The sequence below is a fragment of the Equus quagga genome, chromosome 2 (assembly GCF_021613505.1).
Source record: "Equus quagga isolate Etosha38 chromosome 2, UCLA_HA_Equagga_1.0, whole genome shotgun sequence".
Classification (NCBI taxonomy): Eukaryota; Metazoa; Chordata; class Mammalia; order Perissodactyla; family Equidae; genus Equus; species Equus quagga.
This window is the reverse complement of record NC_060268.1, coordinates 12,492,984-12,513,058: the sequence shown is the minus strand read 5'-3', so window position 1 is coordinate 12,513,058 and position 20,075 is coordinate 12,492,984. Positions and strand designations below refer to the sequence as shown.

Here is a 20,075-nt window from a genome sequence, read left to right as displayed (position 1 = left end):
CTCACATTCCAGGAGAAGAGACTAGAAAGTATTACTTTTGGAAGTCATGCATTATTTTTGTTTTGAAATAAAGTGAGAGTCCTGCTTGGTGTGACTACTCTACCAATCCTGGTTGTCTTTGCAAAAGAAAAAGCTTAAGACGCAACAAATCGTGATTTAAAAGAGAGATTTCTACACCTTTTGATTCAATAAGAGTTAGGCCAATTACAGAGCTAACAAAAGGAGCTACCTTGAGAAATGCGACAGGCTCTGCCTACTCCATCTGGCACTATTCATTAGAAAAACAAAACAAAACGACCAGCCTCGTGAGTGGTTTAAGTAAAAATAAGAAATTGTGTGCACCGAAAACATTCCCTTAAGGAGCGTCCAGGCTGGCCTCATGAAGCCCCACCTGTCACCAGCATCAGGCCCACAGTCCACGCATCATCACCCATCACCCAGGGGAGTGAGCCCTAGGCTGGCGGGTGGGTCATCGATGCATTGGACTAGAAGAAAGAGGCTTGAACTTTTGCAGAAGAGAACGCACAGGATTGAGAGAGTCTCAACTATCCCCGGTCCACAAGACAATTTCTTTGTGTCAGGATTAGTAAAGGAGCAGCTGGTGCAGAGTTTCTGGAAAATTCATTGACACAGAGTGAATATATGAACATCATCTCTAATTCTCTGTGGTATGAAACTATACACCACAAGTGAGGCACTGAAGAAAATATAACTTACGCCGTATAAAATGGCTAGATTCTGTAGCCAAAGAGATGTGTGAATTCCATAAAGGTATATAAATTGCCCTTGTGTGAAGCCGGGCTCATGATCAGAGCAAAGTCAGTAACTTAGTGTTTTTGTTTGTGTTTGATTTTTCCAAGTATACAACTTGAAAACACACATGTTGAGTTAATTTTTAAACTACATGCCTTCACTAAGTATTTATTGAGCATCTGCTCTGTGCCAACCCTCTTCTAGACATTGCACACATACATCAGTGAACAACGGAAGGGCAGGCCCTTGCTTTTAGAAGCCCACCTTCTGGTGGAGGTGGACAAACAGTTAAGGAGGACACGAATCAACTTGAAGAGATCAGAAGTCTAGAGCGAAAATAAATAGGGTAAGGAGAAAGAGGGGAACCCGGGAGCCCACTTTTGATGAGGTGGCCAGGGGAGAGTCTCAGAGGAGATGACAAATGAGCTGAGGGATGAAGGTTGAGAAGGAGCCAGTTACTCCAGGAAGCAGGGATGCCCAGCACATGGGGCCTGCCCCAGGAGAGTGCGCAGCATGTTCAAGGAATAGAGAAATCCCGCCGCTGGATATGCACCAAGACCATGTAAGCAATGAAAACATGGGTTTGGAAACACAGAACATCAAATTGAAGGAAGCCTCCAAGATCATCTAGGGGTATGCCCTTAATTTCCAGGTGAGGAATCAAGGCCCAGAGCAACTCTGTTGACTCACACCGCGAGGGCAGACAGTGTTGAATTAGAACGCTGGTCTCCTGTCTTCGTTTTCCTGCATGATCTGTTGCCTCTCTGAGTCGATGTGTGTTAAGCACATTCTCCCTTGACACTGAAAGCCTGGCCACAAAGGGATCATCTCTGCTCACCTCTCCTTTCGGAATGGAAATGAGTCAGAATTCTAACCAGTTCCCACATTAGAATACCTAAAAAAAATCAATACCTTTTTCTTATGTGTACATGTACAGGGACAAATTAAATTCTAAAGCCTCTTTTTTCTTTGAGTATTTAGCAGTATTGAATTAGATCGGATAGTGAGACGTTTACCATGATATGTTGTGCTTTTTCATAATAAAGAGAAATGCATATCCCAGATAGATTCTGAAGACCAAAAATTGAGGATATTCAGTTTAATTTTGGATTGTTTTTGCTGTAGAAGGGAAGTATGTAACCTATTAGGTACTCACAAAAGTTTCACTGGAGAAAATATTATTAAATAACCCCCAAATGGGAAAATTTTATTCTGTAGGAACTTGGCCCAGAGTACGTAGCACTGTATCCAGAGAATATACAGCCCTATTTATCATCCCGCAAACTTCTTCATCATGTCAAAACTAAATCTCAGCTGTGCCCCGACTGCAAAGCAAAGGCAATACAGGCTATTTTAGCCATCTTGACAAGAATAGTTCGAGAATGAATTGATTTTCCAGGAATGTTAAACAATTTTATCCATTTCTGGTCAAGGTTCACAGTTAATGATATTACCTTATCAGCCTTGAATGTATGTTTGTCTAAAGAAATTTATGATTTTTATTTTTGCTTCACAAAAAAGAAAAACAATCTTCTAGAGTAGCCATGATAACCATAGTTTTCAGCCATGCTATACTCCCAACAACTTAGATTTCATTAGGCTGGATTCTCACTATCTGCTCAATCAGAGCAGCTCTCCCACAGGCATGACCTGGGGTTCTAAGCTTGTGTAGAAAAATATACCATTTGTTTTTAATCCAAAATGATGCCAAATCGGTTTATTTTATTCTTATATTTTATAGTCATATTAAATTCTAATAACCCCAAATTGGAATCTAAGCCAAGGCTAAGACAAAATATCTCATTATTGGGGAACCTGTGAGGGGCACTGGGTAAACAAGTAGCTTCACGAAGTTGCTGAAAACTGAAAAGCAATTGGGATGAAATCCTGGATGGGCCTGGGATGGGGGTGAGGGGAGGAACAGAGGAAATAGTCTTCATGTTGATGGTGATTTTAGAAGCAATTCACTTTCCCATGACAAAGATAAGAAAGCCATTTAAGAATTATTTACCTTTCAGCTTAAAAAAGAAAAAAAAGATGTCTGGAGAAGCCCATTGACGGGCATGAAGAATGCATGGGCGATTTTCCTGATCTTCCTCTGGACTACGATTGTCACAGAAGGAGAAGTCTTTGCAGGTAAGCAGAAGGAAAAGAGAGAGAGAGATCAAAACAGCACGCCCCTTACGTTGTCAGCTAAGGGGGAACCTTCTAAGCCCATTTAATTAGTTGAGGAATAATAACTACTGCACTTTAAATAAACATCCTATCTTTATTTAAAAAATTTAGACAAAAGCACAAATTAAGGAGAGATTAAACACTTTACAAAGGTTTCACAATGTGAGTCATAAAAATAGCATGTTCCTCCAGGGAGCGATTTAAAAAAGAATTCCATTTACAAAAAAAAGAAGGAAAAAAAATTAGAAACAAGAGTTGGAGATTATAAAGTGAGTTACAGTTGATTTAGCATAATAGAACTCGGTTATTTTATGTGGGGGGGAACTGAGCGGATCTTTTTAAAAGAAAGGATTTTCTCCTCATTAATAAATCTGAAAAATAATTTTAGCCTATGGTAGGGTAGCAAGATTATTCTGCACAAGATCTTCGGGACCAATTTTTCCCCCAATGCCTCAGAGCAACAGGTGTTTAGGTGTCCTCTCATTCCGTCTCCTCCTCATTGTTATAGGGCCACAAAGGCCCAAAGCAGTAAAGGCTGATAGGCCTGGAGCACTCCGCCTGGGTAAGGAAACTATTGTAGCCAACCCAGCTCAGGGCCCGGCTTTACCTTTGGTGGGAAGGACCACTGGAAGTGAGCGAGGCACAAGACTTTCTACTGTGGACCCTTCTGAGTTCTCCCTAGTTCTAATACAACCCTTGTTATCCCAAAGAGAGGCAGAACATCGTCAAGGTAAAAATCCCGGAAGTAATAGTAATGAAATCTCTTCATGGGGTCATGGTCTCTCATCCCCAAACTCTGAAAGTCCTACGTAGAATGTAGACACGCAGCATTCTTAACAGTGCATGGAATAGGATCCTTTCCCCTAGTTTTAGGCATGCTTAGCTTATATTCATCTTTTTCATTAAATCACTATGCAAATGTAGGACCTTTTAAAGTCTGCCATGTACTCACTGGCAATGATGAACTTAACATGTAACAAAGCACTTAGGTGGGAGTGAATGGTAGTTTAAAGCACACGTTTATTCACTTAACACGTATTCACTGCAGCCCCACGATGTGCCAAGCAGAGCGTAGTCTGCTGTCACCTCTATCCCTTCCAAATACATTATCCATCTTGTGCACCGTTTTTATTTGATTGTGTTAATAAATAAAATCTTTAATGATGACTGCATGGAAAAGAATGACATAATCAAAGCAGAATCGCAGGGCGCCCCCCACCCCGCACTTCCTTGCTTTGGCTCAGTAACTACACGAAAACATTTCAGTTAAATAAAACAGGTCCCAGGGAAACCCTAACATGAGCACGCAACTTCAAAAGCAGAGTCGAAGTTCCACTCACAGTATTCGGGGATCCTGTAACCATTTCATACCATTAGATGTTGCTGTTGATTGATTTAGCTACATGATGAAGTCCCAATAAAAGTATAGTTTATAAAAATGCGGTTCGACTCGTTGCTTGCTTTACTTCAGACACATTTTCTCCATGGTTAGAAATAAGCCATGACAGTGGTCTAGCCCTCAACTTCTATGCACGGAGAGAAATCAGGCATAACCATGGTCTAACCCTGACATGATCTTAATGTTTTGTACCACCGACAAATCATTAACATATGGAGATAACCCTCTCTGAGGCTCTGTAATTTTTTTTTAATCCTATAGACTCCACAGCCTCCACTCTATACTCCCTCCTAACCTTTCCCGCTGTTTTCTCCCCATTTAAAAAAGATTCCTTTCTTTTTCTTAAAAAAAAAAGGATCTGTTGGGGAAAAACATTCTTTGTTCCTTGTTTCTACCCTGCTGCTCTGTTGGCCCGAATGCCTGCTCAATGTCCCCTCTCCAACTTCTAAATTAAGTGTTCGTTTTCAACTTCATGGCTGTTCCGACTCTCCCCCCGCGAAGGGAGGCTGTGGATGCTCCCCAGCCCTCGGCTCCTTGCTCTCTGCTGGGCTCCCCACAAAGCAGCCTCTCACCGTAGCCCGTCCTCAGATTTCCCTTTTTAATAAAGTTTGTGGTGGGCTTATGCCTCTAAATCATTTTTACCCAACAGAGCCATTTACCTTCCCTCCGTAAAAACCAATGCTCACTCTTCTCTCATCTCCTGGCTCTGATTTTTGCCCCTGTAACCTCACTCAGTGGGACAAAATGTGTTTTTTCTGGCCGTAGGTAATAGATTCCCATGTCAGTCTCACACACCACCGAAGGAGCTCTGCAAGGAAACCGCTGCCCTCCGCTTTCATTCATTGCTAACAAAGCAGTTTACGTAAATGAAACCAATGAGGATCACCGGTTAATGGGATGTCTAACACACACACGTGCACAGACACACGCACACGCACACAAAAGGAATTCTTTCCACGAAGACTTTTTACAGAAATGCCTATAGAGTATTCAGCAGTGGTTCCCAAAGGCTGACCCAGTGACCAGTCTGGGCTCGCTGCTTAAGATTCACCCAGGAGGGTGTTCAACATAAATATTGGTGGGCCCCACCCCTAGAGTTTTGGATTCGGCAGGTCTGGGGTTTGGAAGCGACGGATGGAGACTGTAAATCAGTCTGAACGGCTTGAGTAAAAGCCCCATAAGCACATATATAACAACACGTGGTTGCCAAGTCTTCAACCTACATGAGCCTTTAGAATTCACACAGTGATTAATACATTCGAGAGAAGTATGATGAGACTTTTCAGTGCAAGTTAAGTCCTGATGGGAGGAATGCTAAAAGCCACAGTATGTACTGGCCTGTCCACTCCCCAGCGGCCTCTGTGTCCACCAGAGGACGGGAGAACACCTCTCTCCTTCTCGCCTTCCCCAGCACCCACCAGAAAACATGCCTGGCAGCTCTTTGACAGGTTGCGCTTTTAAAAGATCAGTCCTTGCAGGATCAGTAATTTACTTAGTTTGCATCTGATTTATGCCCCATTCAAACATGAAACAAAACAAAAATGATGAAAAATGACTGAGGATGAAACAGAACGAACACCTCAGTAATTACCTCTTCCTGAAGAACAATGAGCCACTTCCCTGCCTGGGAATAAAAGTGTGAAAGGGACGTAAGGACAACCCCCTTGGACTGTGACTTCAATAAATCTTTGGGCCTTTGGATGCCACTTTCTCTACACAGCTACCAACCTCCAAATGCAGATGTCGTAAAATTCCCTCCCACTAGGGCCCTGCTTATCTGCAACTGCCAACCCACTGCCAGCAAGAGTATTCTTCTTACTAAGGAACCACTGGAACCTCTCTTTTCCATTTCCCTCCAGGCCTGTGCTGTCTCACATGGAAACCACTGGCCACATGTGGCTACTGAGTATTTGAAAAGTGACCGACTTGTCAGTACTGAAATGTGCTCTAAGTGCAAAATATGCACCAGATTTCAAGGACTGAGTATTAAAAAAAGAATGTAAAATATCTCGTTAATAATTTTTGTATTGATTAACATGTTGCAATGACAATGTTTTGGAGGTATGAGGTTAAATAAGATATACTGTTAAAATTAATTTTACATGCCTCTTGTTACATTTTAAAATCTGGCTCTTAGAAAACTTAAAATTACATACATGTCTTGTATTTTTTTTTTTAAAGATTTAATTTTCCTTTTTCTCCCAAAGGCCCCTGGGTACATAGTTGTGTATTTTTAGTTGTGGGTCCTTCTAGTTGTGGCATGTGGGATGCTGCCTCAGCGTGGCTTGATGAGTGGTGCCACGTCCGCGCCCAGGATTCAAACTGGCAAAACCCTGGCCGCCGAAGGGGAGCGTGCGAACTTAACCATTTGGCCACAGGGCCAGCCCCCCACGTCCTGTATTTTACTTCGATTTGCCAGCACTGTCCCAGATGAAGTCCATCTTGCTTTGCATCTCAAAGCCTGCCACACAGGCTCCCTTGGCACCTTCAATCCCACGTGGCGGTTCAGTCCACCCCCTTTTCATCCTGGCACATCTACTGGATACCCTCTCACCTCACTCTTCCTCAGTCTGGTCTCTGAAAACCCTCCCCAAGCTTGAGCTGTCTTTGCCCACCATCCCATCAAGTAAATTCTCCATTTTTATTTCAACAGATTCTTCCCATCTCTTTCCTGAAACCTTACTCTTTTTAATGAAGACAACACAGCTGTGTATTATTCATTTTCTAGACGTTCCAGTTTGGCCACAGAACTCATAGGGCTACTATTTCTGATTGTTACCAAATACTCGATTGTTCAGCAGCATTCACCGGGCACCTCCTTGGAGGCCGGGCACTGTGCTAGCCATGGGGGTTCCCTGAGGATGTCAGCACACAGCCCTAAAGTGATGTGTGGAATGAAGTCAACAGGAACACAGACTAAACTGACGCTCTCCTGCCCTCAGACCCAGAAGGACTCTCGACTTGCAAACGCCCTTCTGAGAAAGGATTTAAACGCAGGGCTCACATAACACAAGTCTTCCCACTTGGAAACTTGAAACCACCTGACTCCATGTTAAACACTTCCTCTCTCCCACACTTCGTGTTCTCCCTCTCGTTTCCCTGACTACCTCATAAACTCCATTTATCTTCGTAGGTCCCTCTCCTTTGCTGACACAGTATTCAGCTGGCGCTCATATATATTATATATACATATATGGACACACAGTCATTTATTTCTCACAGTAATGTAAATACCAATATTGTTCCCATTTAAAGATGAAGAAACTGAGGCACAGAGAAGTTCAGTAACTTACCTGAGGTTACACAGATAATAAGCAAAGAAGCAGGATTTGAACCCAGGCAGCCTAACTCTAGGGTCAGAGTTCTTAACTAGGAGGCTAGCCTGTCTCAGAGAGAGTACAAACACCAGGGACCACGTAAGCTTGAAGCAGCTGGGGCCATCTGGTACCAAGTGAGAAGCCACCCCAAAAGGAAGCCTATATAGGGGGGAGAAAAGCCGAAGAGAAGGAGAGAGAGAGGAAGAGAAACAAAGAGAGAGACAGAGAGAGAATATGAGAGAATGAGAAATAATATGAGAGAGAGAGGAGATAGTACTCATGATTTTATTTGAATCCCTGGAGAATACAAAGCCAGAAACTACCTGTAGTCTTCCTAGATATACAAGTGAATAGGGTCTTTTGTTATTTGTAGCTATGGGTTCTCAAACACAGGGTCCACCCACAACTGTACACAAAGTCCTTTGTATATAAACAGAACTATAAAACAGTGTAGCTGCACGTCTCTGGAGAGAATCTCAAAGGAGACCTTGATCGTACCTAACTGCAATGTATACAGCATCTTAGCCAAATGGCCTCTGCTAAAATCAGGTGGGGACACAGAACAAGGCAGTCGTCACGTGGCCAGCCTATGCTTACATTAGGTCTATCCCTGGAGCTACACTTACGTGGAACAGGATAAGCTATTTCCTATATAATGCCAAGTGCCCCAGTGCCTATAATCTCTCCATAAAAGGTTTACCTGTAATAACTTCTACTCACCTTTTTAAAAGCAAAGTGAGTTCCTGTTAAACATTCTGAATTGAAAATGTATGCTTGCAACCTAAGTGTCCATTGATGGATGAATGGATAAAGGAAATGTGGTATATATAAAACAGAATATTATTCAGCCATAAAAAAGAAGGAAATCTTGCCATTTGTGACAACGTGGATGGACCTTGAGGGCATTATGCTGAGTGAAAGAAGTCAGACAGAGAAAGACAAATACCCTGTGATCACACTTATATATGAGATCTAAAACAAACAAACAAACAAAACAACCAAATTCATGGATACAAAGAACAGACTGGCGATTGCCAGGCCCTGGGAGTGGGGGTGGGTAAAGCAGGCGAAAGGAGTCAAAAGGCACAAACTTGCAGTTATAAAATGAATGAGTCCTGGGGATATGTAAGTCATGGCATGCTGACTACAGTTAATAATACCGTATTGTATATTTGAAAGATGCTAAGAGAGTAGATCTTAAAAGTTCTCATCACTAGAAAGAAATTTGTAACTCTGTGTGGTGATGGATGTTAACTAGACTTATTGTGGTGATCATTTTGCAATACATACAAATATCAAATCATTGTGTTGTATCCCTGAAACTAATAAAATGTTGTATGTCAATTATATCTCAATTAAAAAAAAAAAGATAATGCAGGTTTATGTCAGTTCTTTCTCCAAATCTAAAATGATGGTGTGTCAGTCCTGGTTCTGTTTGTCTTCAGAGCTGTTTCTCGCTCTTCCTTTGTTCGGATCTGCTCTATTATGCAAAGGGACTGCCCTCTGCAAGGCTGGGCTTCCCATGCTTCCATGGGTTCAGCAAACAGGAGCACTGGGGCGAGACTGAAGACTCGGGAGAAGGGAGAAACCAGAGGATTTCTCCCCCTCGCTGTCTGCCTCAGGCAGTGCATCTGGCTGTGGCTGGGCTCCTCTGGGACTCCAGCTGCCGCTAGACAGATCTCCTTGGGCTCCTGCTTCCACCAGGTAACCCTGGCCCCTGGGCCCTGGTAACGCCACCCCTTCCTTTTGTCCCTCCAGCCTGGGGTAACAGAATCAATCATTTACAGAATGAAAAAAATAATAAAAAAATTCCCATGCAGGAAGAATTTGGAAATATATTTTTAAAATCTGTTATCTTTTATTCAACATAGAAAAGGATTAGGCACAAATAAAACCCAAGAAGAAAAGAGCAGACTTCAAGAAATAAACACATTTACATTGCCACACTTTAGCACATGAGATATTGTGGAAAATGAGCCATTTCCACACTCAGATTAATTCAGTGTACCATGCTTCGAGTGATAATGTCCAAGGAGAGGCAAAAACAGCCCACAAAAAATCTATGAAACAAGCGCGGTTTGGCCTGCTGTGTCCCATGCCCCACTTTGACAAAGCCTGAGACGGCTTAGAATCCAGCGCCCTTGGACATCATTAAGGAAAGTCTACATGGTTACATGTAGTATCCTTACAGTTTACAGTTTATCTCATTTAGAAACCATCTCCCATGCAATAGAATTTAGTCCGTCCTGTCCGCTCCCTATCACCTGTTGTTAGTGCCCGGTGATAAATGCTACTAATCTTGCATATCCTCCTTCTGTTGCAAAGTCAGTGGCACATGCACTGGGCTTTCAGTTTACCTTATGATTCTGGGTCTTTATTCAGTATACTTTTTATTTTTATGTAAGTCAAATACCACCCAGTATCCAGTTCCAGTCTCCTTCAGTGCACCTGGAAGGATTGTATTTTCCCTCCCCCTTGAAGTTAGGCAAGGGCACGTGACTAATGCCAACCAATGAATGCCATTTTCATGAAAATATCTGCATAACAAAGAAGATATAAATCCCCAGTTACTTGGCACATACATTTCAAGAAATATTTTATTCAAATCCAGTAGCATGAAATGATAGTGTTTGAAATTCATTGTGATGAGATTCCCATTAACTTATCAGATTGTGAGCTCTTTGAGGGTAGAGCTAGTCTGGAACCTACACACACTAAGCGCTCAATACATGTTTGCTAGATGGATGAAGGAAGGATGGAGGGAATGAATAAGTAACCATAATTTCAATATCACTTCTTGTTTAAATCATTCTTACTTCTCCTTTATGCTCATTTGAACACTTCACTGATTTAGGAAGTTACCCTTAAGTGAAAATGATAACTTATTCCTCAGTGAGGCTGGCAACAATAGTCTGCCTTTTCAAAGAAGGTTAACGGAGTCTAAGATGGAAATGTCAGCGAGTTTTGCCTTCTGTTTGTGAACCCTACAAAAAGATGGTCCAGGGAGTGGACAAATCTTATATTTGATATAATTTGTGGTTTTCTTCTTTCTCTGTTTGAGTTTGGAGACTTGAGGCTTTTATGGACTGAATGTTCCGTGTCCCCTCTAATTCATATATTGAAGCCCTAACCTCCAATGTGACGGCATTTGGAGGTGGGGCCTATGGGAGGTGGTTAGGTTTAGATGAGGTCATGAGGATGGAGGCCCCAGGATGTCATTAGTACCCTTATAAGAAGAGGAAGAGATAGCAGAGCTTCCTGTCTCTGTCAGTGAGGATACAGCAAGAAAGTGACTGTCTACAAGTAAGGAAGAGGGCCCTCACTGAGGACCGAACTGACTGGTACCTTGATCTTGTGAGAAATAAGTGTCTGTTGCACGAACCACCCAGTCTATGGTATTTTGTTATGGCAGCCTGAGCTAAGACAGAGGCCAAATTCTCATCTTCTCTACCTCTATTAGAAATGCAATATTATTTGCATATCATGGTCACCTTCCCTTTCTTTCAGCAACCAGCCTAAGATTCTGCAGCCCTTTTAGGTAAATGAAGCAGCATATCCACTCAGTGACCAGCCTGGCTCACCAAGTATTTCCTAACCACGGCATGGAGGGTTTGTTTGGCCATGTTGTTGCAGGGCACCGTCTGCTATTACGCTCCAACCTAGGTATGGTGTTCTCAGGTTTTACACAACACAGAGAAATGAAAACTTTCACTACACTCTAAGAGCTTCTAATTTGAAAAAAATGGAGAGTCCATTAATTCAGTCACAAGTTTAACTTTTAAAAAGGCTGCAGATCATAATAAAACCGCAAGATTTTTTTTCACTTGGGAAATAAATTTAACACATTGCCCTGATTTGTATCTCCCTTTAAGAGCGAATATGGCATTTTGCATTGGCAAAACAGTTGTAGGAAAAAATTCCTTAAGCACCATTTAAGAAGTTTACCTGAAATTTTGGAGTCTCACACCAAAATGCTGACTCTTAAATAGCAATCTGTTATATGCAATGAGGAATGAAAGTCTGCTGTCATGATTCACTGGATAAAGTTCAGTTTTTACATCATTTTGATAAATTTACCTCACTTACCAGTTTAGCCACACATCATATCTTATGGCTGTCATGTGAACGCAGTAAAATATTATGTACCTTCAGGTGACCTCTATCCAGAAATGCTTTTCACTGTTCACATTTTATCTGTCAAATAGTATTTTCTTTACGAAGTAAATATAAATGCCATTATTGGGAGAAGCTACCGGCCTAGGACAAGTTCTAGCATTTAGTGTTCTGACAGATCTTAATTTGGATATCAGCCAAAGTCAATAAAACTTGTTCATGCAGAACCTTACCTGGTTTTCACCACATCGAGGGGGTGCATCAGGCAGATTTCTACAAGACCTGAAAGATGATAAAGAAAAGTCCAATAAACACTTATGTAAACACTGGCTCTTATTTCCTTGACCTTGTTGATTTCTCAAGTCTGAAGATTCAGATAAAAAACTTGGGACTTTGGACATGACAGCTAGAGGCTAGTAGCAAAAAACAAAAGAAAAATACGATGTCATTTCAATGGCAGCAAGATATGTGAGTGAGTACTTTCTTGTAAGTGCTCTGGCCCAGGGAGGTGGGGCTGTGGGGGGAAGAAATTGAAAAAGGAATCAGGTGTCCTAAATCCCAATCAACTAGGTAGGCATTATTCTCCAATCTAGTCCAATAAATAAATAAATAGATGTAGAAGGAAGGGAGGAAAGGTGAGAAGAGAAAGCTCCCTCCCCCCATCATCACTCACTAACATGGCAGACCATGAGCCTCAGTTTCAGTGTTCATGAAATAGAGATAAGGATGCCTCTTATCTCACCAGGTAGTTATGAGGATGCAACACACATTAATACATTCATAGCTTAATAGAGAACACGTATTAAGTGTTTATTGTATGCTGGGCATCGTCCTAAGCAGTGCTTAGATTATCTCATTTAATCCCCACAGGAGCTCTTTGTGATAGGTGGTGTTATGACCCCCCCGTTTTATAGATGAGATAACTAAAGCCCACAAAGTTAAATGACTTGTCTAAGATCTCACAGCCAGGAAGTAAGTAGTCTTAATCCCACAAAGGCCACGATCTTAACCACTGCACAGTGAATAAAAATTTCTACAGCTTCTCGAAAATCAATTGCAGAGCCCTCCTGCCTCCCTCCTTCCAGAGAGGACTGCCCAGTGACAAACTACTGGCATGCAGCAATAGTAGCAGCAAAGTTTTTTAGGTACTAGCAGTAACAAAAATAATTATAGAAGTAGTTGTAGTATTGTAACAGTAATAATCTGAACAGCTACCTCACCCACAGCACCCACACAGTGATGGCTGCAGCGTACATGATCCCCGGCACGCACAACTCCTGGGCAAGGGAAGTGTTACCATCAGCTTCACTTGAAGAGAAGCAAACTGAGGTTCAGAGTGTTATCTGGTTTGCCCAAAAGCTGCCCCACAACAGTATTCAAGGGTAGCTGCTGCTGCTTCTTTTTTTTTCTTTTTTGAGGAAGATTAGCCCTGAGCTAACATCTGCTGCCAATCCTCCTCTTTTTGTTTGCTGAGGAAGACTGGCCCTGAGCTAACATCGATGCCCACCTTCCTCCGCCTTATATGTGGGACGCCTACCACAGCATGGCTTGCCAAGCGGTGCCATGTCTGCATCTGGGATCTGAACCGGTGAACCCCGGGCTGCCGAAGCGGAACGTGCGCACTTAACCGCTGTGCCACCAGGCCAGCCCTGAGGGTAGATTCTTAAGGGCAGAGCACCTACCCCTCTTTCCGCCTGCGGACTAACTCCAGGTGAGCTTTGCTGTGATTTAGTGCATCTGCCCCAACCGCGCTAATAAACATAAATGTCTTTTCCTCCCTGTGCCGATCAGGTCCAGGAAGGTCAAGGGCCTGCACCTACCTGAAGGTCTGCTTTGCTTCCACAAAAGCTTTAGAAAGTGCTGCCTGCAGAAGCCTCCCAAAGTTTACAGAGTCCCTGTATTGACCCAAGAAAACTGTCTTACTGGCTGAAACAACAGGACCAAATTTGAATGCCCGTGCCAAAGGCTTCCATCAGGAATGCTCTTCAAGGGTTGGTAGCCAAGTCAAGGACCCAGCCAGAGTCTCAGCGCCTACTGACGAGGAGAGAGGCACAGGAGAGCAGAGGTAACTGACGCTGGGTGGGAAGGCCAAGCTCTGGGCCGCTGTTGACCTTTGTGAACAAGACCTGTTGGTCCAGAATGCCTGGGGGATTTCTTCCTCACAACCAGTCAGCTCTCAATACACTTCCTCTGGCTTGAAAATTCACATTCCCTTTGAAGTAACAATCAGGTGACCAGAGTTCTTGTCCTGGTGCCCTCAGGGAATGAGAATTGACCCCTGGGGGCACCAGTTCCTTATCTGTAAAGGGAAAGGTAATAGTATCTTTGAAGTTTAATATTCGATATTTGTTTCTTTGTTCTTGAAGCTGATTCTGATATATATTTTCTTTACTTATTCTAATTTAAGCTTTATAATATTAGCTAGAAGAAGATAAAGCGCTAAACCTATAAATAAGATTTATTCTGGAAACTCAGACATATAAAATAACATTCTTACCCAGCACTGCAGCAGGTGTCTATTAAGTGCATTTCTGTGCATCTCATGAGCACGAAGGAGCAAGACACTGAGAATCAGTTTACCAAAGCAAGTACAAAAGGTTCTCCCACTGACTTGCATTGGAAAAGAAGCAAAATATTAAAGCCCAAACAGCACTAGTTGTATATCTCCTAAAAAGTTTACTAAAAGAACCAACCATCCCAACAGCTATTAAAACTGACAGCAGAACATGGAGACTCTGTTCACATTTATTTCTACCTATTTGCCTATTTGCAAAATTGTTCTAGTTTCCTTTGTGTTAATGGGTATTTCTGGTAGTAAGTAGATACTAGTCAGATCATTACAGTTTTCTGGTTACTTAAAATTATTTTCTAACCTCTAGCATGCACTGAAACATTCATTTTATTCAGTGGACTTAACATTGGTTGTCTTTTATTTGTTCAGCATTGAGGATAGAGTCTAGTGAGGGGAACAGACACATGAGAACAAATAATGCATGGGAGGAGGTGCAATGCTCAGAGTTTATGGGAGCACAGCAGAGAGAGGCTCTTGATCTAGCCTGGGGTTGGATGAGGGGTGGGAAAGGGATTTGAGGCAGAAAGAGGACAGCATGAGCATAAGGCATGGAGGAAAGACGCTGCACAGAAAAAGAAGGAAAGAGGAAAGGAGCAGCTGAGCATTGCTGTAGCCAAGGGTGGAAGGCAGGACATGGCAACAAGAGATGAGGCTGGAAGTGAATAGGTCAAGATCAAGTTCATGCTCAGGCACTGGTACTTCATCCCACAGGCCATGAAGAACCAGTGAAGGCTATTTTTTAAAATAGCTCCTGGGTTGTTTTTTCTTATTACTAATGTATTCCACGTTCACTGAAGACATTTTGAGAAATTTTAAGCAGAGGGGGGATATTAACCTTGATAGCGTGTTCTCCCAAGAATCTAATCATCTGTCCATTCGTTGTCCCACTGCTCCCAATCACATTTATTCATGCGCAAACACCTGAGCACTGATGCTCCAAACTTCTCCCCTTTGATTAGCAGTAAAAGCACCGTCTGTCATCCCAGCACAGATGTCCAGGGATCCTAAGCACCTCTAAGTCTGAAGGAGTCAATGCCCATCTATGAAACCACCCGCCAAATTGTGACTTGGCCAATAGGAAACATGACTTAAACACCCAAATGTAATGTGCTTGGTCTAGAATCCCTTGATCATTCATTCATTGTTGTTTTTAATCAAAACAAGCAATTTTGTAGACTTCAGCTTAGCAAGAAAATATGTCATAACCAGAGAGAATAGATATGCTGGAAATGATACAGAGATGTTTGATTTTAAATCAGAATTCAGAGTTCAATCAGGATTCACTCAAGGGGGGAACGGCTGCTCATTGACCTCTACTGGATGGTGAGGACTGGGAGACTCTGACGATTACTTATGGAGATAACCATAAAAGTAGAATCAGATGAATGGTGTCGCCATAGGCCTAGAAGTGACGTCAAGAAACTGAATTGTACTGTGTACTTTTGGGGAATTCTATTACCTAGAATGAAGTCACAAGCTAAATAATGGGTTAGAGGGTACAGATTTTAATAATTTCTCTTTTCTCATAAAATGGAAAGTCTAACAGAAGAAAGAAGATGACTTTGAAATTTCAAGGTCCGTTTAATAATTCATCCTAACTGCCAACTCAAGACACATTAATCTCAAGACAAACAAGACCCAGCAGCTTTGCTCTCACCAAGTTGGCATTTATTAAACTCATCAGCCACAAATGGACAGAAAATAAAGTGGTTTAGTCTCGCGTATGCACAATACAAAAATTGTATTGCCAACCATCAACCATCGGACCACTTTCCTAAAAAAAAACTTATAACTTTACAGTACTTGAAAAGGAATACGAAAATATATTCATGAGATCCTAAATAATTATAGATTTAACTAGTGTTTTTCTAATAAACTCTTTCTGGCTGTTTTTAAATTTAAATTTGGTGTTTGATCTTAAAACCAGAACAATGGACACTTTAGAGATAAAATATCTTCAAGATATCCTTATTTTTAAATGGGTTAGACTATTTGTATCTTCCATTCATTTTGTGGCTAAAAGCAGAATTAAAATTTAACCAAATACGGTATGAAAATAATCAGAAAAAGATATTAAAAAGTACATTTTCCCAAAAAACATGCTACGTATGAGGAAGTTCAAAATGTTCCATTTGTTATTTTCATTTGAGGCTATAGTTTATCACTATAACAAGCAAGCAAGATTTGCTATTAGATTTATTTAAATTACACAAAAGACTAATTTTATAAGGCTGGACCTTATGAAAATTAAGAAAGCCCAAAGCAGATTGAAACTGTGTATTTATCACATTGTAAACGTTTTCATTGTTCCTAGATTCATACCCCTTCAGGGAGCATGACCATTTCTGTAAGATTCAAACAAAGCTGCTAATGTGATACTACCATGGGTACAGAAAGGCATGGGCTAGCCTCTGAAACTATATCTTGAGATATCCCCTGTATGCTCCCTTCTGTGAAGTGGCTCAAGTACATGCCTTCACCTGAGCCAATATTGCTGGGAAAGGACTAACACCACTCTGTTGCAAACCTTCTCCCAGCTTCCCTCTTTTCTGAGAAGGCCTCTTGGCTTGTTTAACCATAAAAGTGGACTGAACATCAACCCCATCCCTGTCCTCTGATACGAGCTGAGCCACACCTCTTTTCCTAAGGAGAGTACAAACACAATCATGCAATGATTAATCATGATTGGTGAAACGACAGTTTCTTCTCAGTGTTCAACTCCCTGGGCTTTTCCTTTTCTCTGGAGTATTGTCCTCCTGTGAGGACACACACACACATACACTTCTTCTGAGCATCCTAGTGACTTTCAGATCTCAATTTGGGCAACCATTTTCCCAGAAATCCTGGGGCAGGGATCGTTAATTGTCCCCTAATATTTGTCCTCTCTTCTTCCTGGCTGCCCAAAATAAATATTGCATTTCCCAGACTCTCTTGCCGCTAGGCATTACCGTGTGACCAAGTTCTGGCCAAACAGATGTAAGTAAAAGTGATTCTGGGAAGTCTTTTAAAGATAGGGAGTCTGCTCCCCTCCTTCCTGCTGCAGGAATGTGGACCTAGCGTTGGAGCAGCCATCTTGGACAGTGAGGTGACTTTGGGCATGGAGGCCACACACAGCACAGCAACAAGAACAGGAGTAGTTCCTGACATCATGGAGTTCTGGTATGTCTACCTCCAGACATTCACGTTGGAGAAAAATTTCTATTTCCTTTAAGCTACTGCTATTTGGGTTTTCTGCCACTTGTATCTGAACCCAGTTCTAACTGATGTGGGCTCCCACAGTACCCTGGACTCGTGTTATTACATGGCACTGCAACTGTCTGTTTTCTTGTCTAAAAGCTCCAAGAGGACAGAGAGTGCACCTGCATTATTTGCCTTTGCATCCCCACCACTTTGCACAATGGCTGGCACTCAGTAAGCTCAATAAAAATTTGGTGAAAAAATAAATTAATGCTGATTAAGGTTACTGGACATGCCATTAGGTCAGCTAATTCTCAAGATAAACTGAACTGGCAACTATTTATTCTGCATTTCTTTCATTAGTTTGAGCATTATACAAATAAGCAAGTGAGGACAGAGAAATATTGGTAAAATTATATGAAATAAAGCACTGGAAGTACTTAAATACAGAACTGCAATATTGTTAACCACAGATCTAGATATTCAGATGCTATGCAAATGTAAGAAAGCACCCAACCAAGCAGCACTGAACAGACTGACAAATGATTCTTGAGAGCTGTGTGCACACAGGGTTTTGTGCTGGGTGCTGGGGGCATAGGGTTCAAGGGTGCCTGAAAGGCTGAAAGATTTCAAAGGTGGGCATGGAAGTGACACTTTGAGAACGGCCTTCTGTGGCATGGGAAGCCACGAGCAGAGAATAGCAATAAGCACAAAACTGTGTTTCAGGCCCAGGGATTTAGAGTTGGTATTTACAGAGTGAAATGTTACTATTTATATTCTGCATCAATTCTAGTCTTGCATAACTGTTTCCTTTTATCCTAATTGTCAACAGTCTTTAAGGAACTATGTCATGGTTCTCATAAAAGAATGGCAATAAAGACATATTAAAAAATTTCAAGTAAAATTTTAATTCATCTTTGGTCTGGGTGTGCTTTTATATTTAAAACTACTTGTCCTAGACCAACAAGGCTGATTTCTTTGAGGTCAAGACCACATAAAATTTTTTTTAATTTGTATGTATATATATATTCATACACAAATACATATATATGCATCTCACCAGGAGGCAGTTTCCACAATTTTCACCTACTTTGCCAGTGAGCCTGGTAGATATCTCACAACTCAATGATATCCTTTTTCCTCAGAGCTGGGACTAGGAAGTCCCATTAAAGGCATCACTTCCCAGAAAGGATGGGATGGTTCTTTTCATTTTGGAGACTTAAAATGCTTACAACATAAAGCAGAAGACCCATTTCTTACCCATCCCTTTACAACCTGGGCCACAGAAAGGAGGCAATGGAGAGTGCACTACCATGGTGGTGGACTGACTGACTCTGGGACATACTCCACCCCTGCTAACTCTTAATGGAGCCCTACCCAGAGAAGCCTGGAATGCTGTCGTCATTCCCGTGCCTCCCTTCCCAGCCACCTCTGCCTTCCCCCATGAACAGTGTTGCAGTGGACTTCAGTGAGCTTTTCAGAAATTGCATGGGGGAATGTGGAAGACAAACTGGGTGCCCCAAAGTAGACTTGAACATAGATTGTTAGAGGACAATGTCAAGTGATCCTTCAGTTAAGGTCTTAATTTTGATTTTAACTATGGGCAATGTCATTATACATCATCCGTTCTAAGATACATTATTTGAGAACAGAGTATTCTAAATTTACTCTGCCTTCTTATCACTAAGTCAATTCGCTGTTCCTTTCTCTACAATTCCATTACATATACCAATCATATATTACATTTTACATTACCAATTATATTACATTACATGACAATTCCATTACATATATCAAGAATAACATTTATCATACTATACTATAGCTAGTAATAAACAGAAATATGTAACTGTTTGTGTCTCCCCACGGCTCCTCCCGCCCCCGCTGGCCATTGCAGTATTCGTCTCCAGACATTATAGTCTATGGGAATGGCATCTCTTGGACTTGTGAAAACATGCAGTCAAATACAAACCATGAGTTCTTTGAGAAGAGGGAGAATTTAACTTTATAGGCCCACTGAGTAAACAATGTCAAATACATGCAATTCACTCAAGAAGTTCTCTACATTCTCTCTCCCTGTGACCTCAATCCACCCCATCGTTTTAATTACCATCTATATGCTAACAACTTGCCTAGTTACATTCCCAGTCCAGACTTCTCTTTCAAAGTCTAGACTTAAATATCTGATTGCTATTTGACATCTCTGGTTGAATATGTAACAAGCCATCTCAAAATTCACAGGTCTAAAACTGGACTCCTGACCCTCCCGCCCACTCAAAAAACAAAACAAAAACCAACCTGTTCAACCTTAGAATCACACTGGACTCCTCTTTCTCTCAAAACCCTCTTCCAACCTATCAGGAAATCCCACTGGCTCTACTTCAAAACACATCCAGACTTCTACCATCTCTCACTTCTTCTACTGCCTCCTCTGGTCCAAATCATGATCATCATTTCTCAGCTGCTTAACTGCAGCACCTCACTGATGTGTCTCTCTCCATCCACCTTCCACCTCTTCCAGCATCCTGAGTGAACCTTTTAAAATATTCACCGTTTCGTATCATTCCTC

At 41.7% G+C, this 20,075-nt stretch overlaps 1 protein-coding gene across 2 annotated transcripts in view; it reads right to left on the bottom strand.

The window, feature by feature from the left end:
• Positions 1 to 20,075, bottom strand: part of SLC25A21 (solute carrier family 25 member 21) — a 440,909-nt gene that overhangs the window by 168,657 nt on the left and 252,177 nt on the right. For both annotated transcript variants that reach the window (XM_046655398.1, XM_046655397.1), the window contains one exon: positions 11,991 to 12,039. In XM_046655398.1, coding sequence (XP_046511354.1) covers positions 11,991 to 12,019 — 29 coding nt within the window. In that variant the 5' untranslated portion in view covers positions 12,020 to 12,039. The remainder of the gene's footprint in view (positions 1 to 11,990; positions 12,040 to 20,075) is intronic.